The sequence below is a fragment of the Carica papaya genome, chromosome 3, assembly GCF_054855325.1.
Source record: "Carica papaya isolate Zhongbai chromosome 3, ASM5485532v1, whole genome shotgun sequence".
Taxonomy (NCBI): Eukaryota; Viridiplantae; Streptophyta; class Magnoliopsida; order Brassicales; family Caricaceae; genus Carica; species Carica papaya.
This window is the reverse complement of record NC_142311.1, coordinates 32985877-33008152: the sequence shown is the minus strand read 5'-3', so window position 1 is coordinate 33008152 and position 22276 is coordinate 32985877. Positions and strand designations below refer to the sequence as shown.

General features: G+C 36.6%; 5 protein-coding genes across 10 annotated transcripts in view; 2 read left to right on the top strand and 3 right to left on the bottom strand.

Annotated features, from left to right (window-relative positions):
- Positions 1-213: 213 nt before the first annotated feature.
- On the bottom strand, positions 214-6872 carry LOC110815046 (Tetratricopeptide repeat (TPR)-like superfamily protein). 2 transcript variants are annotated; one of them, XM_022042686.2, is made up of 7 exons: positions 6567-6872; positions 5871-6162; positions 4726-5016; positions 3858-4106; positions 2943-3067; positions 1824-1922; positions 214-929 (listed from the first exon to the last, which is right to left on the bottom strand). In XM_022042686.2, exons 1-7 carry the CDS (start codon positions 6626-6628, stop codon positions 320-322), a joined length of 1728 nt encoding a protein of 575 aa, XP_021898378.1. In that variant the 5' UTR covers positions 6629-6872; the 3' UTR covers positions 214-319. The 2 variants fall into 2 exon arrangements, with proteins under 2 accessions (XP_021898378.1, XP_088072741.1); XM_088216615.1 differs by having other exon boundaries at positions 5871-6059.
- A 140-nt stretch (positions 6873-7012) lies between these two features.
- On the top strand, positions 7013-13419 carry NPG1 (tetratricopeptide repeat (TPR)-containing protein). Of its 3 annotated transcripts, XM_088216614.1 has the most exons (8): positions 7014-7395; positions 7802-7911; positions 8113-8367; positions 9220-9469; positions 9577-10787; positions 11460-11607; positions 11855-12195; positions 12924-13419. In XM_088216614.1, the coding sequence occupies exons 3-7, from the start codon at positions 8194-8196 to the stop codon at positions 12172-12174; spliced, it is 2103 nt and encodes a 700-aa protein (XP_088072740.1). In that variant the 5' UTR covers positions 7014-7395; positions 7802-7911; positions 8113-8193; the 3' UTR covers positions 12175-12195; positions 12924-13419. The 3 variants fall into 3 exon arrangements, with proteins under 3 accessions (XP_021898418.2, XP_088072740.1, XP_021898417.2); XM_022042726.2 differs by lacking the exon at positions 12924-13419 and having other exon boundaries at positions 7013-7395; positions 11946-12086; XM_022042725.2 differs by lacking the exon at positions 12924-13419 and having other exon boundaries at positions 11855-12254.
- A 943-nt stretch (positions 13420-14362) lies between these two features.
- On the top strand, positions 14363-19202 carry LOC110815049 (polyamine oxidase 2-like). Of its 3 annotated transcripts, none has more exons than XM_022042691.2 (10): positions 14363-14789; positions 15412-15524; positions 16009-16097; positions 16227-16340; positions 16691-16778; positions 16945-17030; positions 17106-17208; positions 17973-18070; positions 18171-18600; positions 18683-19202. In XM_022042691.2, exons 1-10 carry the CDS (start codon positions 14750-14752, stop codon positions 18989-18991), a joined length of 1470 nt encoding a protein of 489 aa, XP_021898383.1. In that variant the 5' UTR covers positions 14363-14749; the 3' UTR covers positions 18992-19202. The 3 variants fall into 3 exon arrangements, with proteins under 3 accessions (XP_021898383.1, XP_088072737.1, XP_021898384.1); XM_088216611.1 differs by having other exon boundaries at positions 17106-17212; positions 17977-18070; XM_022042692.2 differs by lacking the exon at positions 14363-14789 and adding an exon at positions 15182-15337.
- Positions 19203-19809: 607 nt separating this feature from the next.
- LOC110815019 (polyamine oxidase 2-like) lies at positions 19810-21559 on the bottom strand. The gene is made up of 3 exons (XM_088216613.1): positions 20937-21559; positions 20407-20836; positions 19810-20324 (listed from the first exon to the last, which is right to left on the bottom strand). The coding sequence occupies exons 1-3, from the start codon at positions 21002-21004 to the stop codon at positions 20016-20018; spliced, it is 807 nt and encodes a 268-aa protein (XP_088072739.1). The 5' UTR covers positions 21005-21559; the 3' UTR covers positions 19810-20015.
- Positions 21560-21664: 105 nt separating this feature from the next.
- LOC110815021 (histone H3-lysine(4) N-trimethyltransferase ATX1-like) overlaps positions 21665-22276 on the bottom strand; it is a 31384-nt gene continuing 30772 nt past the window's right edge. The window contains exons 26-28 of the transcript XR_015818040.1: positions 22166-22242; positions 21837-21917; positions 21665-21754 (exon numbers count right to left, since the gene is read on the bottom strand). The gene's annotated coding sequence lies outside the window, so the exon portion shown is untranslated. The remainder of the gene's footprint in view (positions 21755-21836; positions 21918-22165; positions 22243-22276) is intronic.

The following is a 22276-nucleotide window of genomic DNA, read 5'->3' as shown; positions in this document are numbered from 1 at the left end:
CACACTAACTTACCAAGCCATGAATCCATAAAGCAACACCCTCTGGGGTCCATCGCCATTCAGCCATCAAGACAAATCAAGATATTCAAAGTTAACCAAGCAAAACTCCTGCTCATCAGATAATCATGCACATCCATAATCAGGAAGCACACATTTCTAGATAGACAAGATAGTTTCATTTCTATTTTTTTTTTTTTAGATAAAAGTGTGATATGTAATGATAAAAGGACAGTTTCATTTCTATTAAATGACTTTATGAAATAAATTTCTAATGCTGAGCATAAATACAAGTAAGATCAGAAACCAAAATTTTTTTCCCTCACAAGTTACCACATTTTTCTGCATGAAAAATTTCCTGGTTCTGTTCAATATTGCCAACAAAAACAGCTGAGTCTTCTTGTTTTGCATGGTTATAAGTGTCATCTTCTGTATCATCCACAGCATTGTCCTCATCCTCAAAATATTCCTCATCAAAAAACCCAGAACTTCCATTTATTTTGGCCTGACTTCTATGATGATCCAAATGTGCCACAAGTTGGTTAGCTTCCTCTTGCTCATCTGCAGTTTTTGCTAAAGATAAAAGAACATTCTTTGCCTTCTTGTCAGGTGGAATCCCAGAAGATTCCATTTCCTTATACCAAACAACAGCACTAGCAAAATCCCTATTTTTCCCAAATGCATCCATGATAGTAGTGAAGACTGTTTGATTTACCTTCAAACCACTAACCCGAATTTGATCATATATTTCCATCATCTTCTGAAGATTATTTAATTTGGCATAACCTTTTATCAATGTCCCGTAAGTGACAATGTTCGGTTTAAATCCATCTTGTTTCATTCTCTTTAAGAACTTTTCCGCACCTTCCATGTCAGATGCATTCACATAAGCTGATAACATGGTTGTATATGAACAGAGATCTGGAGTGCATCTGGAGAAAAAAAAAGACAGTCCTGAGGGCAGTACACTTTCTGTTAACAGGTCATCTGTCTCAGACAAAATATATGCAACGTGGATACAGCCATTTAGATTTTATTATCCTCCTAAAGGAAGCATACACTTGTGACATTATTATCCTCCTAAAGAAAGAGAACACATCCAAGCATTTTTCTTCAGTACTAAGGAAACATCATCCTCGGCTAATAAAACCCCCCTAGAATGTTAACTTGAACTAATAATCTTTGAATCAGTATGGCAAATGAGAAGAAGACCACATCATGGAACAATTTGGCCCAACAAATAAAGGAAAAGGCCCATTAAAAAAATATATCAAATAAAATAAACTTCAGTAACACCAATAACCCGATTATATCTCTTGGCAACAAAACTTAAAAGAGGAAAAACTTTAGAAAGCAAGCACATTAATCAGATCATGGAAACTAATTCAAAAAAATATATTGTGGTTGCCTGTGATTGTGGAGACAACAATATTTAGATGTTAAGACAAAGGTCTAGATGAAATGACAACAGTCTAAGCGTGCATTATATCAGATAAATAGTGTTTGTTCACATTTAGACAACCCCATTCGATACTTGTCAAAAGTCCTTTAGAAAAAGGTTGTAATTTTGTGCAGTTTTGTGGAGAATGTGGAGCATCCTTGTTGTTTTGGCGTGCTCTTTCATGCATACAAGTATGAAATATAGGTGAGGCACAAATGTTATGAAGTGTAAAGTAATACTAACTTTTCAACAAAAGCATTCTACAAAGCACAAGCTAAAGCTGTGTCCTATAAGAAGGTAATAGAAAGGGCTTCAACAGAAAACAGGTATGGTAAGTTCTTAAGAATATTCAAGCAATTCTTGCTCTAGATAGGAAAAACTTTACCTGTCCCTTTTCATGCTCCTGAACACAGTCCTAGCCTGTTCAATCATCCCCGAGATTGCAAATGCATCGAGCAAAATATTATAAGCCTTAAGTGTTGGCCTGGAGAGGAGAGAATTAATAAGTACTGTAACGTCCACAAGAGATGGTTACTATTTCGGTTCAATTGGTAACCTCAATTTGACATTGATATACAAAAATTTTGGACCAGAACTGTGAAATGGCATCTCAAAGTTCATTTTAACACAGCAGACGCTCCCCCAACCATTATAGTTAAATCTCCATTAGCCTCCACCTTACCAGCATAGTAAGGCTCACACCGAATGAGCCTATTCACAAACAATTTGGATGTAACACAGTTCGGTTAAAGCTTGGATCAAGCTCAGTTTGACCAGGTTTTGCACCATATCCAAGCTTGTTTATAAGTTTATTTATCTTAACAAACCAAATATGGATCAATTTGGAGTTGCAATAACATGTTAAGTTATATTTAATATACATCGGCGTTATTCTTAAATTTATAAATATCAAAGTGTTTATTCTAATAATACTATGTTTGGAGATTAATAGTCTTACATAACTACCTATATATGTATATAATATACACCTTATGGTTATTTTTACTAAAAAATAAAACTTCAGATGAAAACTCACGTTAAGGAATTCAAGCATTGAAGCTGAAATGTGACTCGAGAGAGCCTTACCGAACTTTAAGTCAATCTGAATTCAATTTTTGTAGTTCTTTATAAACCAAGGTTGAGCTCAAAAGATAACTTTAACCAAGCTTTGGGTCAAATATTTAGGATGGCTCAAGTATTTGAGTATTTAGGGTTAGCTCATACTGGCTAGTCTCCACCCTAATCATGGTTTGTTATACCAAAGGTCACTATAAAATAATAAGTAGATGTTTAGCTGCGCTCACTACCATCAGTCTCAATTTATCAATGACTCGTTTCACAAGCCTAAAACTCTTGTATCCCTTGACATAAATTGGAAAACATACTAGCATCAGCATGGAAGATCTTCAGTCATGCGGACTACTGATAAACTAAAAAGTCAGTTCAGGAGCTTCCTTATGTAGCAAAAAATAATAGAAGAAAAATAGAACAAGTACCAACACACCTAACATCAGCATCCAGCATCTCTTCAAAAACAGCTAAAGCTTCTTCTTCTCTCCTAGCTTTCCCATATGCATTGATAAGCAACGCATAGCTCACAACATCAGGTTGAAGACCAGCTCTTTGCATCTTACATTAGGCATTATTTCAATATCCAAAATGTAAGTATGAAAACTGAAGAAAGCATGCTCACAAGCAAAGCAGATATCCATAATGCGACAAAAAAGAAGAATAGAGATAATTATCTCTCCTAGTTTTAGGGCAGTTTCCCACGTAACATAAAGTCAGTCTGCACTCAAAATAAATAAATAAATAACATTACTCACCCCTTCTGGTGAGACCATAATCTTGTTTAGCCACTTAAGCAAACATGCCAAAGTTTTATTCCTAAATAATTGAACGTTCCTATCTTGCTTTCTTTCTAAATAAGTCTTAAATAGAAACTTAAGCCAAAACCACAAGGATTTTAATGCTAACAGACTTTCCTACTTCAATGTTATTTACGATAACATGAACCTTAAAACCGAAATTCCTTATTTGTTTGAACTAAGAGGGTTTGAAGAAACAACATCCTTCTTTCTCTTCCCATGCATCCGGCATACATATCTCAGACCAATAAAAAGGTCTATGCTTCTTCTAACATCAAGCATAAGATCATTTCATCTCAACATTAATTTGCATAAAGTTAGCACTTTGCTTGCACATGCTACTTTGACTAATATTTTAGAAAGCATGAGAATATCAGGAGAGCATCAGAAAAATATATTTCCTCTAAAGCTTGTCAAGTCTTTCTGAAATTTACTGAGGAAACAAGCTGAACAGTCGTAGGCATAATTGAACCCAAAATACTACTACCCACCTCTAGGAAGTTAACCGAATAATAGGAAATCTAGATCAAACATTTCTACAAAAATTGTACCTGGTCATAGATCTTTGAAACCTCCTTGTAATTGGTCTCAAATGACATAAGGCTGTTGTAAGTGACTGTAGACTGTTGAACCCCTTTTTCTGCCATTAGTGCAAATACTTTACGAGCCTTGTCATAATTCCCAGCCTTTTTATACATATAGATCATCATGTGGAACATTTTCTGGTCTGGCTTCAATTGCAATTTCCCACCATTCAGAAGGGTCTCGAAAATTTCTTCAGCATCCTTGAACTTGTTTGCCTGAAGTAACAGCAATTACACAATAAAATAAAAAATACAGCTCTAAAAGTCAAGGTTACAAAGATTAGGCAAACTTCTCCCGTTTCAAAAAGGATTTGATATTGTTCTGTTGATACTCATTAGCTAAAAATTTCTGTGGTTCTTCAAATGTTAAAATGCAATCTTGGATGAGTTCAATCAAGATGCCTTAAATATGCAATTGGTTGTTCACAGTCACCATAAAAGGAATTCAAAGTAATTTCTTAGTGAGAAAGATGGACTAAATGAGTTGCTACTTTTCCCAGTGAAATGAATTATCATCTTGTTATTGATGTATATTAAACTTCGGGTAAGCTCGAGAAGGAAAAGAAACAGGAGAAGAATATACTAAGAGAGCTGATATGGAAATGCATCAATAAGGAATTACAAAATAAAATACGAAATAAAAGGAAAATAGAATAAAAACTAATGAAAGAAGTACAAGAATTGAAATAAACTCAGACTGCTGGCCTTTGTGTAATTTTGGGTTCACATTCCTTATATCTGTTCCGATAGCTCATATGATGCTTAACTACGTACTTTACAGGCAAAGACATTGTAGTGCCATAACTTACATTTTAATGAGAAAGAAGCACTTTACCTCTACAGATATTTTAAGCATAATTTGATACGTTAAAGTTGATGGTTCAGGACCTACAGACTGCATTCTGTGAAATATTGCTGCAGCATTGTTATATCTGCCTCCTTTTCCATATGCTTCCATAAGAGCAGTACAAGATACAACACTCGGTTCATAGCCCTTCCTATTCATAATGCTAAATACCCTCTCAGCCTTGTTGAAATCCCCTTGCTTACCATATGCTGTAATAAGCATCAGGAAATCCATTTCATTGAAGTCCCACCAGTTCTGAGTTCGAAGCCACTCAAGAATCTAGAAGACAAAGGAGATTATCATATTATGCGTGGGTGTGTAGGCCGAAGAGAACTCAACATGTAACAAGTAGCCAAATCTAAACTGATACCAAATGCCAAAAGTAAAGAGCATGGTAAGAACAAAAAATCTTATTTCATACCACGAAAAATTTAAATCACCAGCATACCTCTGAAAGAGTCATGATCCCATTGTTTCAATTGTAAAGAATTTGAACCCTGGCCATTGGTTAAGGTGGTCATATACTGCCCACTTAAACAGTTGGTGAGTTTGATAGTGCAGGTTCTAGTCCCGCGGATTACAAATAATGTTATATTAAACAATCTGAATTTTTTCAGGTGATGAGGACTGCCTACACAGCATTTACGTTTGTTCTTTTAGATTTTAGCTTTAATTGAAGAACTAAGATGACTAGCATAAAAAATTTTTAGCCATTCCCAGTACGATTATAGAACCCTTAGTAGTTGAATTTTATGTGAAAGTAGATATCGCAAGACTGGCGTGTAGCTTGGCTACTCTCTCATATACAATTATTGAGAAATGACTCCCAGAACATGAAATTCAATTGGAGAATATCTTATCAAAGATACACAAGGGCTGGGTTTCCATAGAAAAATTTTGATTTCTTTTCCTTAAAGCTCAAGCAATGGACATAATTTCAAATCTTCACTCTCTTGAACTCAAAAATTGTATGTATACTAGTTCTTTTAAAAAGTAAATATAAAAAAAAAGGTCTTCTAAAAAAGAAAATTTGTATGAACTAAGAGTATTTGTGAGTTCATCTGAAAAAAGACAACGGTTGCTTCATTGATATGAAAGAGTGGAGAAAGGAGGATTGCAGGTCTTTTGAATACCTCACTAACATATTTCCATTTCTTTAGCTGCTTGAATCGAACTAAGGTGCCTAGAACAAGGTCCCTAGGAAGATCCTCGTCATTGATCCTTTTATTTGTAAGCACTGAAACTGCAGAACCTGCCTCCTCAATTTCTTTCATGAGTCCCCTCCACTTTTTCTGGTCTGCATCAAGGGGTGCTTTTCTCTTCTGCAAGAACTTTCTCGGTGTCAGCATACCCATAGAAATAACGCCAAATTTCCTTGAAACTCCAACATTTGCATCAAGAAGAGCGACATGTAGTTTCGGTCGGCTGATGACAAACAGAAAATCCATGTCTTACAATCTCAAAACCATCATAAATAACCAAAAAAAAAAAAATTGAAGAAACAACAACTTCAAAATTTAACACGGCGCAAACTATCGATTGATTCCTAATACGAGCAGCAAGAACTAGAATGAAAACCACAAGGAAGAGTCGGAAATAAGAGAAGAAACCTCCAATTAAACAGATATCAAACCATAACTATCGCTACATTTTCTTGATGACCTAACAGAAACCAAAATCAATTACTCAAATTCGAACTTGCCAATTTGTAGCAAGCAGGTAAGTTTAGCAACCAAACCTCAAAAAAAATGGATACGTTATACTCACTGAAACAAAGGAAAAAAAAAAAAAGAGAAAAGACGGTGATTGAAGAGTTTAAGAGAAGAAACCTCCAAATCCAATGACTCGACGGAGCTGAAATGACTGGCTTTAGAAACAGAGTCTGTGGCATGGAGAAGAGCTTCTCAGTTTCAACTATTAAAACAGGTTTAACTCAGTAAAAACGATAAACTTCAAACAAGAAAATGACGATATCTATCAGCAATTCCTTAAAGCTGCTCATTAATGGCGAGCTCTCGTCTTCGTTCAGTTTTTGCAGAGTAGAAAATGAGAAAAGGCTCTACCAGAACTCTGATACCATTACGTACTCCTTATCTTCTACTGAAGAAGATATTTGCCCCTTCGCCACAGTTTAAAGTCTGATTAATTTTTATGTCTTTAAATTAAAGTTAATATTTTTGCCATTTACTAATAAATCGGTTTTATTTATTTTAATTATTAATAAAATAATTTATATATATATATATTTTAATATAAAAGAAATTAATTTATTACGCAGACTCCTAACACGATGCGCAGCGCACCTCCATTTCACGGGACATTGCGCCTTGATGATTACAGATTACAAATAAAGATCCGAATTTGCCGTAAAACTCAAATTAGTGTTTATTGGACGTAATTAATTTTTTACAGAATAAGGAGGAGGAGGAGGAGGAGGAGGAGCCGAAGATTGAGGTCAAGTTTCCCCTCTGTGAAATCGATTGAATGCTTTAACCGACAAGAAAATCAGAAATTCGATCTGAAATTTTTTTGAATTTGAGAAACCGTATTGTCATTTTCTCAAATCTTTGGTTCGCACCGGGGATTCGATCGGTTTGGCGCTCAGATTCGGAGCACATATTCTGGTTTCACCAGCGTCATTTGGTTGGTTTTTCAGAGGTGAGGTTGACTTACTTTTTCCTTCGCCTTTGATTGTTTGCTGGCTAAATTTCGTTGAGAACAGAAGAAATTGATGTCAAATTATGAAATCCCGTGCTTCTATTTTTAGAACTTCGTCTAAACTTCCGTGGTAAAGAAAATGAGTAGGTGCATATAATGGATTATGGGCTAACAAATCACGAAACGTATCTAGATTTCCGATTTTGAATCGCATGTTGTCGGCAGCGAAAATTTTGGTTACAATTCGATCCCTCCTGTGACGCGTAGAGGATAATGATTTAAAGCCTTTTTCTCGTGTTTCATTGTTTCATCTTTTTGGGCCATTATAATTGATTTGAGCATGAACTTGGTCGCTAAAGATGTTAGGGAAAGAAAGTTATATATAACTACTCCATTTCTTCACCAGGTGGACCTGATAGCATAAAGTCACATTCAACTCAGAGTTGCTGCCTAAATCTTGAGTGACCGTTGAAGTCGATTTTCCATCTTTGGAAAACAGAGAAGACGACTCTCCAGGTTTTTTCAGTTCTTCTTTGTTAATGATATAATTGTACCGTATTTATCTTTTTCTATAGATAATACAATGACCCGTGATGTTGAAAACCGGATGCTTTGAGATTTTTTTTTTCCTGGATCTACTAGGTTAATAGTTAGTATTTTCAATTTGTTTTGTGTCCTGGGTGTAAATTCATGTATCCCTTATTGGAAGAACTGCAGTTGTAAATCTGCTCGGTGTTTGAAGCACTTGGAAGATTAAAGGAGGAAAGTGAAGTATATGAAGGAAGGTATAGGTTACAGATGTTGGGGAGCCAGTCCACTGATTCCACTGACAATGTGGAAGACAAGGAGGTCCGACAAGTGTGTGCAAATGGAATTTGCATGAAAACTACAGATGTTGAAGCAAAACTAGATGAGGGAAATATTCAAGAGGCAGAATCTTCATTAAGAGAGGGCTTGTCGCTCAATTTTGAGGTTGGTTCTTGTTAAACATCTCTGCTGCAACTTTTTATTAACTACTACATGCATTGGTTGGAAAATTTGATTACATAATATGGGAACAAAGGAGAATGGAACTTCATTTCCGTTTATTCAAGCCCCACAAGATGCCATTTTGATGCATTGTGTACATGATCATTGGCAAAACCCTAGAACCCAACGTTTTATTGGTGCATTAGGACGCATGTAGCCACGGTTTGAGTTCTCAAGTTTAACCTCAATTGAAACCTGAGCACTTTTGAAGTGATGTTAGCAGGAAGGCTAGAAAAGCACTTACGTAGAACCTAACCTTTGCAATAGCTTCAAGGAGGATTTTTGTTAGAGAATTATTGAAGTTCCCAGTACTTGTGTTTTTATAAGTAAGCTTTGTACTTTGATGGAGTACATGTTGGTTTTATCAAAGAAACAAACCCCTCTCTTTGGCTTCCTAGTTGCTTCCCAAAATAAGTTTATTCTTTTTTTTTAAAAAAAAATAGAATTCTTGCAGGATTTTTGTTTTTAATGCGTATTCTACCTGAATCTATAAAATTAGCTAGATTTACAAACATATTTATAAGCACGCAGACTTGTGTGTAAATATTTGCATTCTCTCCTTCGTTGATAATTCAGACTGATTCAGCATACTAGAAGCTCAAAGTTTCACTTATCCATGAATGATCATGGCCGTAATATAAAGGCTTTGTTGCCATGTATTATAATAATCTCTGGTGAGACTCTTCTTGTGTTTTTCTCCTTATACCATTTGAGATGTTTTCTACTGGCATAAATATGAAACACATTTGTAATGCATAAAGAAGCTGGAGGCCTTATTATTTATGAACTTTGCAGGAAGCAAGAGCTCTTCTTGGAAGGTTGGAGTACCAAAGAGGCAATATAGAAGGTGCCCTTCGTGTCTTTGATGGCATTGATCTTCAAGCTGCCATACAGCGATTCCAACCTCCTCCTCCTGAAAAGTCTACGAGAAAAGGTCGCACCCGGGGTGATTCACAGCATGCCATCTCACAACATGCTGCTAGCCTAGTGCTGGAGGCCATATACCTAAAAGCTAAGTCTCTCCAAAAGCTTGGAAGATTAACTGGTATGGTTCCTTTTCCAGCAGTAGATCTCATGCCTCTTTGGAAGGAATAATTTCTTATCAAAAGCTTGCTCTTCTCATTTTGAATATTGCTTTGTGGAGTTTTGCAGAAGCTGCTCATGAATGTTCAAGCGTACTTGATGCTGTTGAGAGAATATTCCAACAGGGCATACCGGATGTGCAAGTGGATGCCAGATTACAAGATACAGTTAGCCAAGCAGTAGAACTCCTTCCAGAGCTCTTGAAGCAGGCTGGTAAGTGTCATGAGGCAATGTCTGCTTACAGACGTGCCCTCCTCAGCCAATGGAACCTTGACAATGATTGCTGTGCAAGGATTCAGAAGGCTTTTGCAGTATTTCTGTTACACTGTGGAGTGGAAGCTGGGCCACCCAGTTTAGCTGCCCAAATTGACGGTTCTTACATTCCAAGAAATAATCTGGAAGAGGCAATTCTGCTTTTAATGATTCTTATGAAGAAATTTCACATTGGAAAGGCCAAATGGGATCCATCAGTCATTGAGCACCTAAAATTTGCACTCTCTCTTTGCGGCCAAACTTCTGTTTTAGCGAAACAACTTGAAGAGATCATGCCAGGAGTATTCAATCGCGTTGAGCGTTGGAATACGTTAGCTCTTTGCTATAGTGGAGCAGGGCAAAGTGATGCTGCCTTGAACCTATTGAGGAAGTCTCTCCATAAACATGAGCAGCCTGATGACCTCATGGCTCTATTGCTAGCTGCCAAGATCTGCAGTGAAGACTCTCTTCTTGCTGCTGAGGGAGTGGGTTATGCTCAGAGGGCCATTGGCAATTCTCAGCAGATGAATGAGCATTTGACTGGTGTGGGGCTTCGAATGTTGGGAATTTGTTTGGGAAAGCAAGCAAAAGTTTCATCCTCTGACTTCGAGAGATCTCGACTTCAGTCTGAAGCACTGAAGTCATTAGATGGAGCTATTGCTTTTGAGCACAATAATCCAGATCTGATTTTTGAGTTGGGGGTTCAATATGCCGAGCAACGGAATCTAAATGTCGCTTTGCGTTATGCAAAGCAATTTATTGATGCAACAGGAGGCTCAATATTGAAAGGTTGGAGATTGCTAGCTCTAATTTTGTCAGCCCAACAACGATTCTCTGAAGCAGAGGTCGTAACTGATGCTGCCTTAGATGAGACTGCAAAGTGGGAGCAAGGGCCATTGCTTAGGCTGAAAGCCAAGCTGAAAATCTCCCAGTCAAGACCCATGGATGCCATTGAAACATATCGTTATCTCCTTGCATTGGTCCAAGCTCAAAGAAAATCATTTGGTCCTCTTAGAAGTATTTCCCAGGTTAGACTTGGATCTTCTTTCTCTGCTTCTCTTGTCTTGAAATGGAATTGTTTATGTATCTTTTATTATTATAACCTGTCCAATTGATCAGAACTAGAGCTAAGAGCGTCTAATATTATTACCTTGCCAGAAATGCATTTGTTCATATGTAATCGATGCCAATTTTTTATTATTTACGATGACCTGTGATTGTAGCATGTAAAAGATTTCCAGGTATAATTCAAGATGGAAAGTAATACTTGAATATTTTTTGATAAATTTTTGCATATTCTTGCATTTTTGGTAATTGAGCCTCCAGGTGAATGTTGGATCTGGCTGGTTCATGTGGAAATTCTCACTTGGCTGCAATAGAAAGAAATCAAGTCAAAGTTAATTGTCTTATTTTCTATTGTTCTTTTTGGTTTGTTTTGTAAAATTAATACTCACTTTGGAGGCGACTTCACTTTACATATGCATAAGCAATAACTTTGAATGGACTGCAGATTTCGTGATGTAGATATTCCCTATTGAGAATTCAAGAAATGGGCAATAATATTCTAGTCCTTTACAGTATTTCCATGTTGCTTTTGTACTGATTTGTGCTTTCAATATTTACTTTCATTTGGAAATATACATCTTGAACACATTTCTGTCTTGATTGCTGCTAATTGGACGTTTTGTCTTTTGCTACAGGTTGAAGATGACAAATTCAACGAGTTTGAAGTTTGGCAAGGTCTTGCAAATTTATACTCTAGCCTTGCACATTGGAAGGATGTGGAGGTATGTTTGGGGAAAGCCAGGGAACTGAAACAGTTCTCTGCAGAAATCCTGCACACAGAAGGTAAGAACACTTTATTTACTTTGAAAGCAGCTTTTAGTGCTTTAGTTTCTTTTTTTTTTTTTTTGGTGAGAGATTCCAACTTCAATGGGTTGGTTTATGTACTTGTGGGGACTTTTGATTAGCTGCTTCTAAAACCTTGCATTTCTGCTCGTGTAGAATTTGAGATGTAGAAGGCAATAAAAATGTTGCATGGGTACCAAATAATAGCTTTTGTGACAGTTCTCTTTTCTTGTTTTAACTCTTCTAGGTCTTATGTGTGAAGGACGTGGACAGTTCCGGGAAGCGCTTGCTGCTTATATCAATGCTCTCTTACTTGAACCGTCCTATGTCCATTGCAGAATATTGATTGGCGCTTTGATGTTCAGGAGAGGCTCAATGGCATTGCCTGTGGCGAGAAGCTTACTTTCAGATGCATTGAGGATAGAACCTACCAACCGAATGGCTTGGTATTACTTGGGCTTGGTTCACAGGGATGATGGTCGAATAGCTGATGCCACAGACTGCTTCCAGGCAGCCTCCATGCTTGAAGAGTCTGATCCTATTGAAACCTTTAGCTCTATTCTTTGACTAACTCCCATCAGATTAAAGGTTATAAATATTTATAGTTCTCTGTTTTCTAATATCTATTAGATTTCTTTGTTTGTTCATATCTCCATCTCTCTTGCTTGCCTTCTAAGCATATCCCTATCAGCACTGCTCTGCAGGTCTTTGTTAGACCAGGTGCTCCATGGTTTAAGATGTGTTCAAATGAATTGTCTTTTCGCGGCCTATTATAGTTAGTTGTTTTATTTCCTCGTGATAATATTGGAAAGGATAAAGATAAAAAATGAAGAGATTTAAACCACCGGATTCGATAAAAACGATACAACAAAGTTATTCAGATTGTTTGCAGGATGGATTGCAGTAAATAGCAAGAGAGTGTTTTTTTTTTTTTTTTTCCTTCTCTTTTACTGTAGTTCTTGGTACACCTAATGTAGATTTCTTGTCTTTATCTAAGCAATGCTTTTGGATGATTGTAAATCTCTATAGGCTAGGATAATGGCCAGACTTTATTAGATTTCATTTTTTCTTACTATGTGGATTCTCTTTATATATATATATGCTTAACAAGAGGTACTTGCAGTTAAATGTTAGGGAAATGTTTTGGTGGTTATGGTTACTATATTTTGCTATAATTTGCTATTGTTTTTATATTAGATTATTAAATTTATTTCCATTTTGTTTAGTATAAATTTACAGTGATAATATTTGACATTCTGTTCTGTGCATAGTTAAATATAGTATTGAATTTGAATAAGAAAAAAAATGATATCTAGTGGAGGGTGCCGCGGCCTGGAGTTTTGGAAGTGCAATGTTGATGGAACAGTTTCCTGCTCCGATGGGGGAAGGGCGGTTGCGGTGCGGCTGCATGGGATTTTTTTTGGTAAAGAGTGTTTGTTGCATTTTTAGGGAAACTACGAGGATGTCGGTCTGTTTACCTCGCGGAACTACTGGGCTGTTGGGAATCCTTGAAATATATCGTTCTTCATCTTTCAGGTCCGGGTATTGTAGTGGTTAATGCGCTGCAGGTATAGAAAGTTCTGTCGACCAAAGATGATGACGACTCTAAATTTGAGCCTATTCTCGAGAATTATAAGACACTATTAATTCTTTGATCTGATGTTTTGTCGAGTTGAGTTGGGAGAAATTGTGATGAAAGGGTCCATTATATTGCGAGATTTTTCAGAGTTTTATATTTGGGAGAAATTTTTTTATAATTTTTGTATTATTTATTTAACGTGAACGATTGAATTATTATTTTTTTAAAATATATATATATGTATTAAATAGTAACAAAAGTAGCTACGAATAATTAATGAAGTAAATATCTGTCTTGAATTTTTAAATATATCCCATAATTAAATTTTACTAGGTCGAAATATAGTCTTAATTATCTTATTTTTATTTTTATTATATATTTTTTATTAAAAAATGTAGGACTATGCTGAGGAGAAAAAAAAAATAGATAAATCTGTTAATTAATAATTATTTCTTTTTATTTAAAATACTATACTAACATCTATATTTTAAAATTATACTCTTCTTCCTTCTTATTTTGTTAATAATATCTACCGCTAAACTTTAATGGAGAAAATTATAATATCATCCCTATATTTAATTATAAAAAACCAACAATATATATGATAACATATATTAAGATTCGTTGAATCTCTATTTATTATATTTTGTAATAATAAAATATACCACGTGTTATAATTTTATAAATATAATATTAATATATATTTAGAATAATCATTCGCATCAATATAATATATGATATTTTCATATACTAATATAATATATAGTTTTTATATTTATTTGAAAATAAAGTAATTTGATAATTTTCAAATAACGCATTGAAGGAAAATAATTGGTAAAAAAGAATTTACCCGCTCGAACTGTTAGTTTTAAATTATGACAGCCGCGTGATATTAACAAAAAAGAAATATTAATTAAAAAAAAAAAAACCATGTACACACTTTACCACTCCGCAACGATACGCAAAAGTAAAACTTGTTTGTGCATGTACTTGCAGGTAGCAGCCGAAACATATAAGAAATTCCCAATATATCCTCCCAGTATGACACGTGGTAGATCAAGGGAGCGAGTAGTGGTTTTGATTACACGAGGCGAGTGGCAGCACATCACATGGTTGGCTCGGAAACGTCTATAAAATCCAACCAACCCCTGATCGAGGGATCCAAGAAACCCTCCAGAGAGAAAGAAATCACCAAACTCTCTTGAAAATTCTTCTTCTGATTAGATCTCCAATTCTCCCTCTCCAAACCGATCTCGAATCTTCGCTTTCCTTCTCGCCAATTCCCTCGGAGAGCAAAATCTCCGCGTGCCGCCGGTTTTCAGCCGCCCGATTCGGCAGACACCACAGGAGACGAGGATTGGAAAAAAGGATTTCGCATGAGCTGGTTGGGAAACCTGGATTTTCCGTCTTCGAATTCCAACCATTTCATAACCTGTTTATTGATCTTCATTCTCCATTATTCCCCTCAATTGCCTCTTTCTCTGTTTAAATTTGAGCAAAAACCAATATTCCCGTCAATTTCATTTTTAGATCCTAATCGTAATCTTCGGTTATCTTTTAAACATGGAATCTGGAGACAGGAGTAATCGCCAACTGCGTTCAGGTTGTTTTAATGTTTCACTTTCTTGATTTTTTATTTTATTCTGTGTTAGTCGTGCCGATCAATACTCCTTATGTCGGTGGCGCGTTTTTACTGTCTACTACGGTCAGAGTAGTATTTATTATGTTTTAAAAGAAAGATAAGGTAGAAAAGATAGAAGTCTGATTCCTTTCACTGACAGAACATGTTTGTCCGTTCCTTGGAGGGTTTGTCGTCTTTTTTGACTAATTATTGTGGACAACCTGCATGTTTTTTTTTTACTCAAAAGTAGTGGTAACGGAAGCGCCTCTCGCTCGTAGTTGTCTGCTTGGGATTGTAAATCTACTTTCCAGATTAGATGATAATTCCTCTTGTTTCTTTTTCCCGGAAAAATGAAATGAAAAAGACGATCTAAACCAAACATACCTCTGGTAGGTGTTAGTGTTTATGTGGCCTCCTCTATTGGGTGGGGTTGGCACTTGGCCGGTGGAGCGTTTTGTCCTATAGTATGATTAAGATGTTTAGGTGTCAAAAGTAAAAGCCATAACATTAGAGGAAAATGAATAAAGAAGGTATTGTAATATTTAGGTCGACTAAGGTTAGGTGACGTAAGTAAACTGAATTGAATATTGTTTCTTGCGTGCAGCTGTCTGCTATTCAAATGTTGAGGCGCAAGCAAGGTCGCCATCCGTCATCGTCATAGGGGCTGGTATGGCTGGACTCGCAGCCGCTCGCACTCTTCGCGATGCGTCATTTCAGGTTTGCAGCGACAGCTTCGGATCTTTTTAAACTATTCATTCTGCAAAATCTTTTTGTTAAAGACTCTGTTTGGTTGAGGCTCTGGTTAATTAATGCGTTAGAGACGGACCCACAACCTGTTTCGGAAAAAACTTTTATCGAGTATTCTAACCGCTGTTTTTTCTCAGCTCTTTGGTTAAGTGCTAAAGGCCTGCATAACCATGTAATAAGTAAGCTCATTTTATACTTGATGATGTGCCCATAGTAACTTAAAGTTATACCTTTTTTGGCTAGACTTATCTCTTCGTAGCTTCCATGCCCAAACCAGTCAAGCTGACGCCACTTATGTCCTTTTCTTGATTTTTTACTACGTCGACTGCACAAAAACAAGCTTTTATTGTTATTTTCCGGGACCGAAACTTGTTTTCGTATACGTTCATTGCTATTCTTTTGATACGATGTGCGCTTACCATATTCTTTAATGTAACCTTTGTTTGCTCGTCAGGTACTTCTGCTGGAATCTCGGGATAGAATTGGCGGTCGGGTTTGTACTGATTACTCATTTGGTTTTCCAGTTGACCTGGGGGCGTCATGGTTAACTCTCTATCTTTATCCTCTCATTTTTCCCGAGAAAAGTGAAAGCTTTTTAGCCTTTTGCTTTTTTTTTTTGTTTTTTTTTTCTTAAAGAGTATTGTAAGTAAAAGCACAATGTCGATATATCAGGTTGCATGGCGTCAGCAAAGAGAATCCTTTGGCACCGTTGATTGGAAGACTAGGACTGCCCCTGTATCGTACTAGCGGTGATAACTCCGTGTTGTATGACCATGATTTGGAAAGGCAAGCAAATCATTTCCTTCTTGCTCTTAACTGTCTAGATATGTGTTGGCGATAAACATCCGTCTTGAAATAGGGTCTTAAGCAATGTCAAAGTGAAATTTGCTCTTTACATCAGAACTTGGTGCTACGTACCCCATTTCATATATATGCCACTGTTACATAGTAAATGATCTTGCTTCTCGGACATAAGTTTGCCCGAAATGAGTTGACTGATTGAGTTCAAGGCATTAAACTAATCTTTCTTACATTTATTTCCTTTTTTCTTAATTCAATTTTTTCTCCGCATTGAGTTTATAATCATCTCTACACCAGGCCATGAATTGCTTGTTTTTGTATTTTCATTTTTGCAGCTATGCGCTTTTTGATATGGATGGGAACCAAGTTCCTCAAGAGTTGGTTAAGAAAGTTGGCGAAGCATTTGAGAATATCTTGAAAGAGGCATGTCTTCCTATTTAAAATTTTCTCTCTTTATACATAGAACAATTAATTCCGAACTCCGCTTTTAACACCCCCTTCCCCCAATTTAAGTCTCAAGAAGAAGAAGATGGTATTTGGTTTTACTTATGTGTACGACTGAGTTGATTTCTTTTTTAAATGGTTGCAGACGGATAAGGTCAGACAGGAGCAGAATGAAGACATGTCCATACTTCGTGCTTTCTCCATTGTTTTAGAAAGGAGACCAGAATTAAGGTTTTATTTGCATAGAAAGTGTGTTTATTGTATGTCATAGCAGTTGGAAACAAATTAATTGATTTTTTCTGGCAGGTTGGAGGGGCTTGCTCACAAAGTGTTGCAATGGTATTTATGTAGAATGGAAGGCTGGTTTGCTGCAGATGCTGATACCATCTCACTTAAATCCTGGGATCAGGCAAGTTTTCGTGCATCATTTAATTGATTTCTATGGTTTATTTAAGTTAGTAAAGCATGTTTTTATAAAAATAATCAGATATGTGCAAAATCTCATCTTAAGCTGACAAAAGAATCTGGAAAGTGGTCCGCATGAAACTGACCCAAGCAAACTTGTTAGTAACCTTGGGTTTGCTTGCATTTTTGCACTGTCAAGTTTGTTTAGTAAAAAGCCAAAAAGTACTTTGCTCTGTAGTTCACTGCACAGCTCCATTGCATTGGATTGTCAAATTTCATTTGCAGAAGATCAGTCAATTTAAATGTGGTATGGGCTTAGGGTTTCTATCTGCCAAGCAGCCCAAACCATATGACCTATTACAGAAGTAGTGTGTAAGACATTACAATTTAATGCATCAGCAGAACAGCGCATGCACAAATAAAATCCTATGTTGATATATTTTATATTATGGAGAATTAAAGATTTTAATGGTGGAAAGTTGGAGTAGTTAAGAAATGAGCATGTGCCTATGTCAGACAAGGTTTAGTACCCATGCATGTGGAATGTTGTTGAACCTGTTTGGAGAAATTGTCTGACTTTCTAAATAGGTGGTATATGTCTATCTTTGAGATTACATTGTCATGTGTTGAACTTGATCTTCAACTATTAGTTGTTCTCCTGTATCCCCTATTATACTCCGTGTCTATTATACTTCTGGTGGTTTCATTCCATCTTAGTCTTTGGTTTTATAATTTTAATAGTCTGCTTATTTTCCTTTTTCTTTGTAGGAAGTTTTGCTCCCTGGTGGTCATGGGCTTATGGTCAGGGGCTATCTTCCCGTGATAAACACCCTTGCCAAAGGTCTAGACATCCGCTTGGCCCACAGGTAATCTCTACTTTTATCTAAACAATTTAGGTTATATATCTAGAAAAATTATATAGTTGCTTTGTAAGCTAAACTTGTATGGTTTGAAAATGATCCTTAGGGTTACAAGAGTAGCAAGGCGTTATAACGGGGTGAAGGTGACAGTAGAAGATGGTAGCACATTCGTGGCGGATGCTGCTATCATTGCTGTTCCTCTTGGTGTGCTCAAGTCAGGAAGCATCGAGTTTGAACCAAAGCTTCCAGAGTGGAAAAGAGCTGCCATTGATGACCTTGGGGTGGGAATTGAGAATAAAATAGTATTGCATTTTGACAAGGTGTTCTGGCCAAATGTCGAATTTCTGGGTGTGGTTGCAGATACATCTTATGGGTGCAGTTACTTTCTAAACCTACACAAAGCCACAGGTCATTCTGTTCTTGTTTACATGCCTGCTGGGCAGCTTGCTAAAGACATTGAGAAAATGTCTGATGAGGCAGCGGCTAATTTTGCGTTTGTTGAACTCAAGAGAATCCTTCCCGAGGCTACCACACCGGTAATGTATCTGTTTGTGCAGGTCTAAAAAGTTTGTTATCAGAGGTTTGCTTTCTAACTAAAATTTTTGTTGGATTGATCAGATTCAGTATCTTGTGTCTCGATGGGGTTCAGATGTTAACTCACTTGGTTCCTATAGCTATGATACAGTAGGAAAACCCCATGATCTGTATGAGAGGCTACGGGTACCGGTAGATAACCTATTCTTTGCAGGGGAAGCTACGAGTGTGGACTACCCTGGGTCGGTACACGGTGCATTCTCAACTGGCCTGATGGCTGGTGAAGACTGCAGGATGCGTGTGTTGGCACATTATGGCGAACTGGACTTGTTCCAGCCGGTAATGGGTGAAGAATCCCCAGTGTCTGTCCCACTCTTGATATCCCGTATGTAGATGCATTTACAGGGGATCAGCTATACATTGTCGCCAACTTAATTATTAGCCTGTTGGGAGTGTGTTAATCTGAAGCAACCATTTTTACCCAACACTCCATTCAGTCAGTGTGTAGTAGTCTCCTCTGTATGGCATGGCATACCTACAAGTATTTACTGATGTTTGGACAAACATAAAATAAATATGAATGAAGACCCTATTTTGTGTGGAATACCTATAAATTACTCATCCTTAGATTTGATTACTGGACAAGCATAAATATTATGTAGATGAACCGAGTATACTGGATTGGATTAGTGTTGTGTAATTTTAAGAACACATTCGGTTTGCTCTCTCATGTAAACAAATTCTAAATTGAATACGAAAGTTTTAGTGATGATATTTTTACAATATTTAAATTATATTTGTATTTCTTATTAATAATTTTTTATTTAATTTCAGTATGTAATGGGGTAGTCAACAATAAGTACTTTGGTCAAAAACAGTCATGTATTTTATGAGCTCACACCATCCTATACTTTCCACTAAAATATCCTTAATGCAATAATCTATATGTTCAATAATTAATACTTACAAGTAAGATATAAGTCACTAAATTAGTTTGTATGTCGATTTAACAATTTTGTTGACGAAATTTAGCAATCACAAGTTCATGAACAACAAACCCAATTTATAAAGAGATGATCAAAATCACAAAATCAGAATCCGGACAAAAATGAACAATTTCATTTTGAAATAATTTATAATTTATACATCATTTGTTTTTTTGTTTGTAGGAACTTGAATTTTGGGGAGTAAGTGAATACTTCTCTCTTAAATAAAATTAAAATTGATGCTTTTGTTATTTCAATTCAAGTTAAATATATATATATATATATACTTTTGTTATTTAAAATTTTGTAATTTTGTGATTTTGTGATCAAATTTTCTGTTTTTGTCCAAACATCAGTAAAATGCTTGAGACTACCACACATTGACTGAATAGAGTTGGCAACAATGTATAGCTGATCCCCTGTAAATGCATCTACATACGGGATATCAAGAGTGGGACAGACACTGGGGATTCTTCACCCATTACCGGCTGGAACAAGTCCAGTTCGCCATAATGTGCCAACACACGCATCCTGCAGTCTTCACCAGCCATCAGGCCAGTTGAGAATGCACCGTGTACCGACCCAGGGTAGTCCACACTCGTAGCTTCCCCTGCAAAGAATAGGTTATCTACCGGTACCCGTAGCCTCTCATACAGATCATGGGGTTTTCCTACTGTATCATAGCTATAGGAACCAAGTGAGTTAACATCTGAACCCCATCGAGACACAAGATACTGAATCTGATCAATCCAACAAAAATTTTAGTTAGAAAGCAAACCTCTGATAACAAACTTTTTAGACCTGCACAAACAGATACATTACCGGTGTGGTAGCCTCGGGAAGGATTCTCTTGAGTTCAACAAACGCAAAATTAGCCGCTGCCTCATCAGACATTTTCTCAATGTCTTTAGCAAGCTGCCCAGCAGGCATGTAAACAAGAACAGAATGACCTGTGGCTTTGTGTAGGTTTAGAAAGTAACTGCACCCATAAGATGTATCTGCAACCACACCCAGAAATTCGACATTTGGCCAGAACACCTTGTCAAAATGCAATACTATTTTATTCTCAATTCCCACCCCAAGGTCATCAATGGCAGCTCTTTTCCACTCTGGAAGCTTTGGTTCAAACTCGATGCTTCCTGACTTGAGCACACCAAGAGGAACAGCAATGATAGCAGCATCCGCCACGAATGTGCTACCATCTTCTACTGTCACCTTCACCCCGTTATAACGCCTTGCTACTCTTGTAACCCTAAGGATCATTTTCAAACCATACAAGTTTAGCTTACAAAGCAACTATATAATTTTTCTAGATATATAACCTAAATTGTTTAGATAAAAGTAGAGATTACCTGTGGGCCAAGCGGATGTCTAGACCTTTGGCAAGGGTGTTTATCACGGGAAGATAGCCCCTGACCATAAGCCCATGACCACCAGGGAGCAAAACTTCCTACAAAGAAAAAGGAAAATAAGCAGACTATTAAAATTATAAAACCAAAGACTAAGATGGAATGAAACCACCAGAAGTATAATAGACACGGAGTATAATAGGGGATACAGGAGAACAACTAATAGTTGAAGATCAAGTTCAACACATGACAATGTAATCTCAAAGATAGACATATACCACCTATTTAGAAAGTCAGACAATTTCTCCAAACAGGTTCAACAACATTCCACATGCATGGGTACTAAACCTTGTCTGACATAGGCACATGCTCATTTCTTAACTACTCCAACTTTCCACCATTAAAATCTTTAATTCTCCATAATATAAAATATATCAACATAGGATTTTATTTGTGCATGCGCTGTTCTGCTGGTACATAAGTTGTAATGTCTTACACACTACTTCTATAGTAGGTCATATGGGTGGGCTGCTCAGCGGATGGAAACTTGACAATCCAAAAATGCAAGCAAACCCAAGGTTACCCAGATCGCTTGGGTCAGTTTCATGCGGACCACTTTTTCCAGTTTCTTTTGTCAGCTTAAGATAAAATAGCGCGCACATCTGATTATTTTTACAAAAACACGCTTTACTAATTTAAATAAACTATAGAAATAAATTAAAATGATGCACGAAAACTTGCCTAATCCCAGGATTTAAGTGAGATGGTATCAGCATCTGCAGCAAACCAGCCTTCCATTCTGCATAAATATCACTGCAACACTGCCAGCAAAAATCAATTAATTTATTTCCAACTGCTATGATATACAACAAACATACAATTTCTATGCAAATAAAACCTTACTTCTGGTCTCCCCTCTACAACAATGGAGAAAGCACAGAGTAAGGACATGTCTTCCTTGTGCTCCTGTCTGACCTTATCCGTCTGCAATCATTCAGAAAAGCAATCATCTCAGTCGTACATGCAAGCAAAACCAAATACGATCAACTTCTTTTTGAGACTTGAATTGGGGGAAGGGGGTACAACTTTTAGTTACTCATTACATGGTTATGCAGGCTTTTAGCACTTAACCAAAGAGCTGAGAGAAAACAGCGATTAGAATAATCAACAAAAGTTTTTCCCCGGATTAACAAAAAGATTTTGCAGAATGAATAGTTTAAAAGATCCCAAACCTGAAATGACGCATCGCGAAGATGACTACGACGGATGGCGACCTTGTTTGCCTCCCAACATTTTGAATAGCAGACAGCTGCACGCGAGAAACAATATTTAAAAATCAAACA

What these genes read in the sequence shown, in the direction of transcription:
- LOC110815046 (XM_022042686.2), bottom strand. Translation starts at nt 6,628, where the DNA reads ATGCCACAGACTCTGTTTCTAAAGCCAGTCATTTCAGCTCCGTCGAGT. An exon ending in TTTCAAAGATCTATGACCAG is followed by an intron (nt 3,068 to 3,857) that starts GTACAATTTTTG and finishes GCCTAATGTAAG; the next exon opens with ATGCAAAGAGCTGGTCTTCA. An exon ending in AGGAGCATGAAAAGGGACAG is followed by an intron (nt 930 to 1,823) that starts GTAAAGTTTTTC and finishes TTTTTTCTCCAG; the next exon opens with ATGCACTCCAGATCTCTGTT.
- NPG1 (XM_088216614.1), top strand. Translation starts at nt 8,194, where the DNA reads ATGTTGGGGAGCCAGTCCACTGATTCCACTGACAATGTGGAAGACAAG. An exon ending in AAAGCTTGGAAGATTAACTG is followed by an intron (nt 9,470 to 9,576) that starts GTATGGTTCCTT and finishes GGAGTTTTGCAG; the next exon opens with AAGCTGCTCATGAATGTTCA. An exon ending in AGAAATCCTGCACACAGAAG is followed by an intron (nt 11,608 to 11,854) that starts GTAAGAACACTT and finishes TAACTCTTCTAG; the next exon opens with GTCTTATGTGTGAAGGACGT.
- LOC110815049 (XM_022042691.2), top strand. Translation starts at nt 14,750, where the DNA reads ATGGAATCTGGAGACAGGAGTAATCGCCAACTGCGTTCAG. An exon ending in TTGAGAATATCTTGAAAGAG is followed by an intron (nt 16,779 to 16,944) that starts GCATGTCTTCCT and finishes AAATGGTTGCAG; the next exon opens with ACGGATAAGGTCAGACAGGA. An exon ending in CACTTAAATCCTGGGATCAG is followed by an intron (nt 17,209 to 17,972) that starts GCAAGTTTTCGT and finishes TTTTCTTTGTAG; the next exon opens with GAAGTTTTGCTCCCTGGTGG.
- LOC110815019 (XM_088216613.1), bottom strand. Translation starts at nt 21,004, where the DNA reads ATGGTCAGGGGCTATCTTCCCGTGATAAACACCCTTGCCAAAGGTCTA. An exon ending in GACATCCGCTTGGCCCACAG is followed by an intron (nt 20,837 to 20,936) that starts GTAATCTCTACT and finishes AATGATCCTTAG; the next exon opens with GGTTACAAGAGTAGCAAGGC. An exon ending in TTCCCGAGGCTACCACACCG is followed by an intron (nt 20,325 to 20,406) that starts GTAATGTATCTG and finishes TGGATTGATCAG; the next exon opens with ATTCAGTATCTTGTGTCTCG.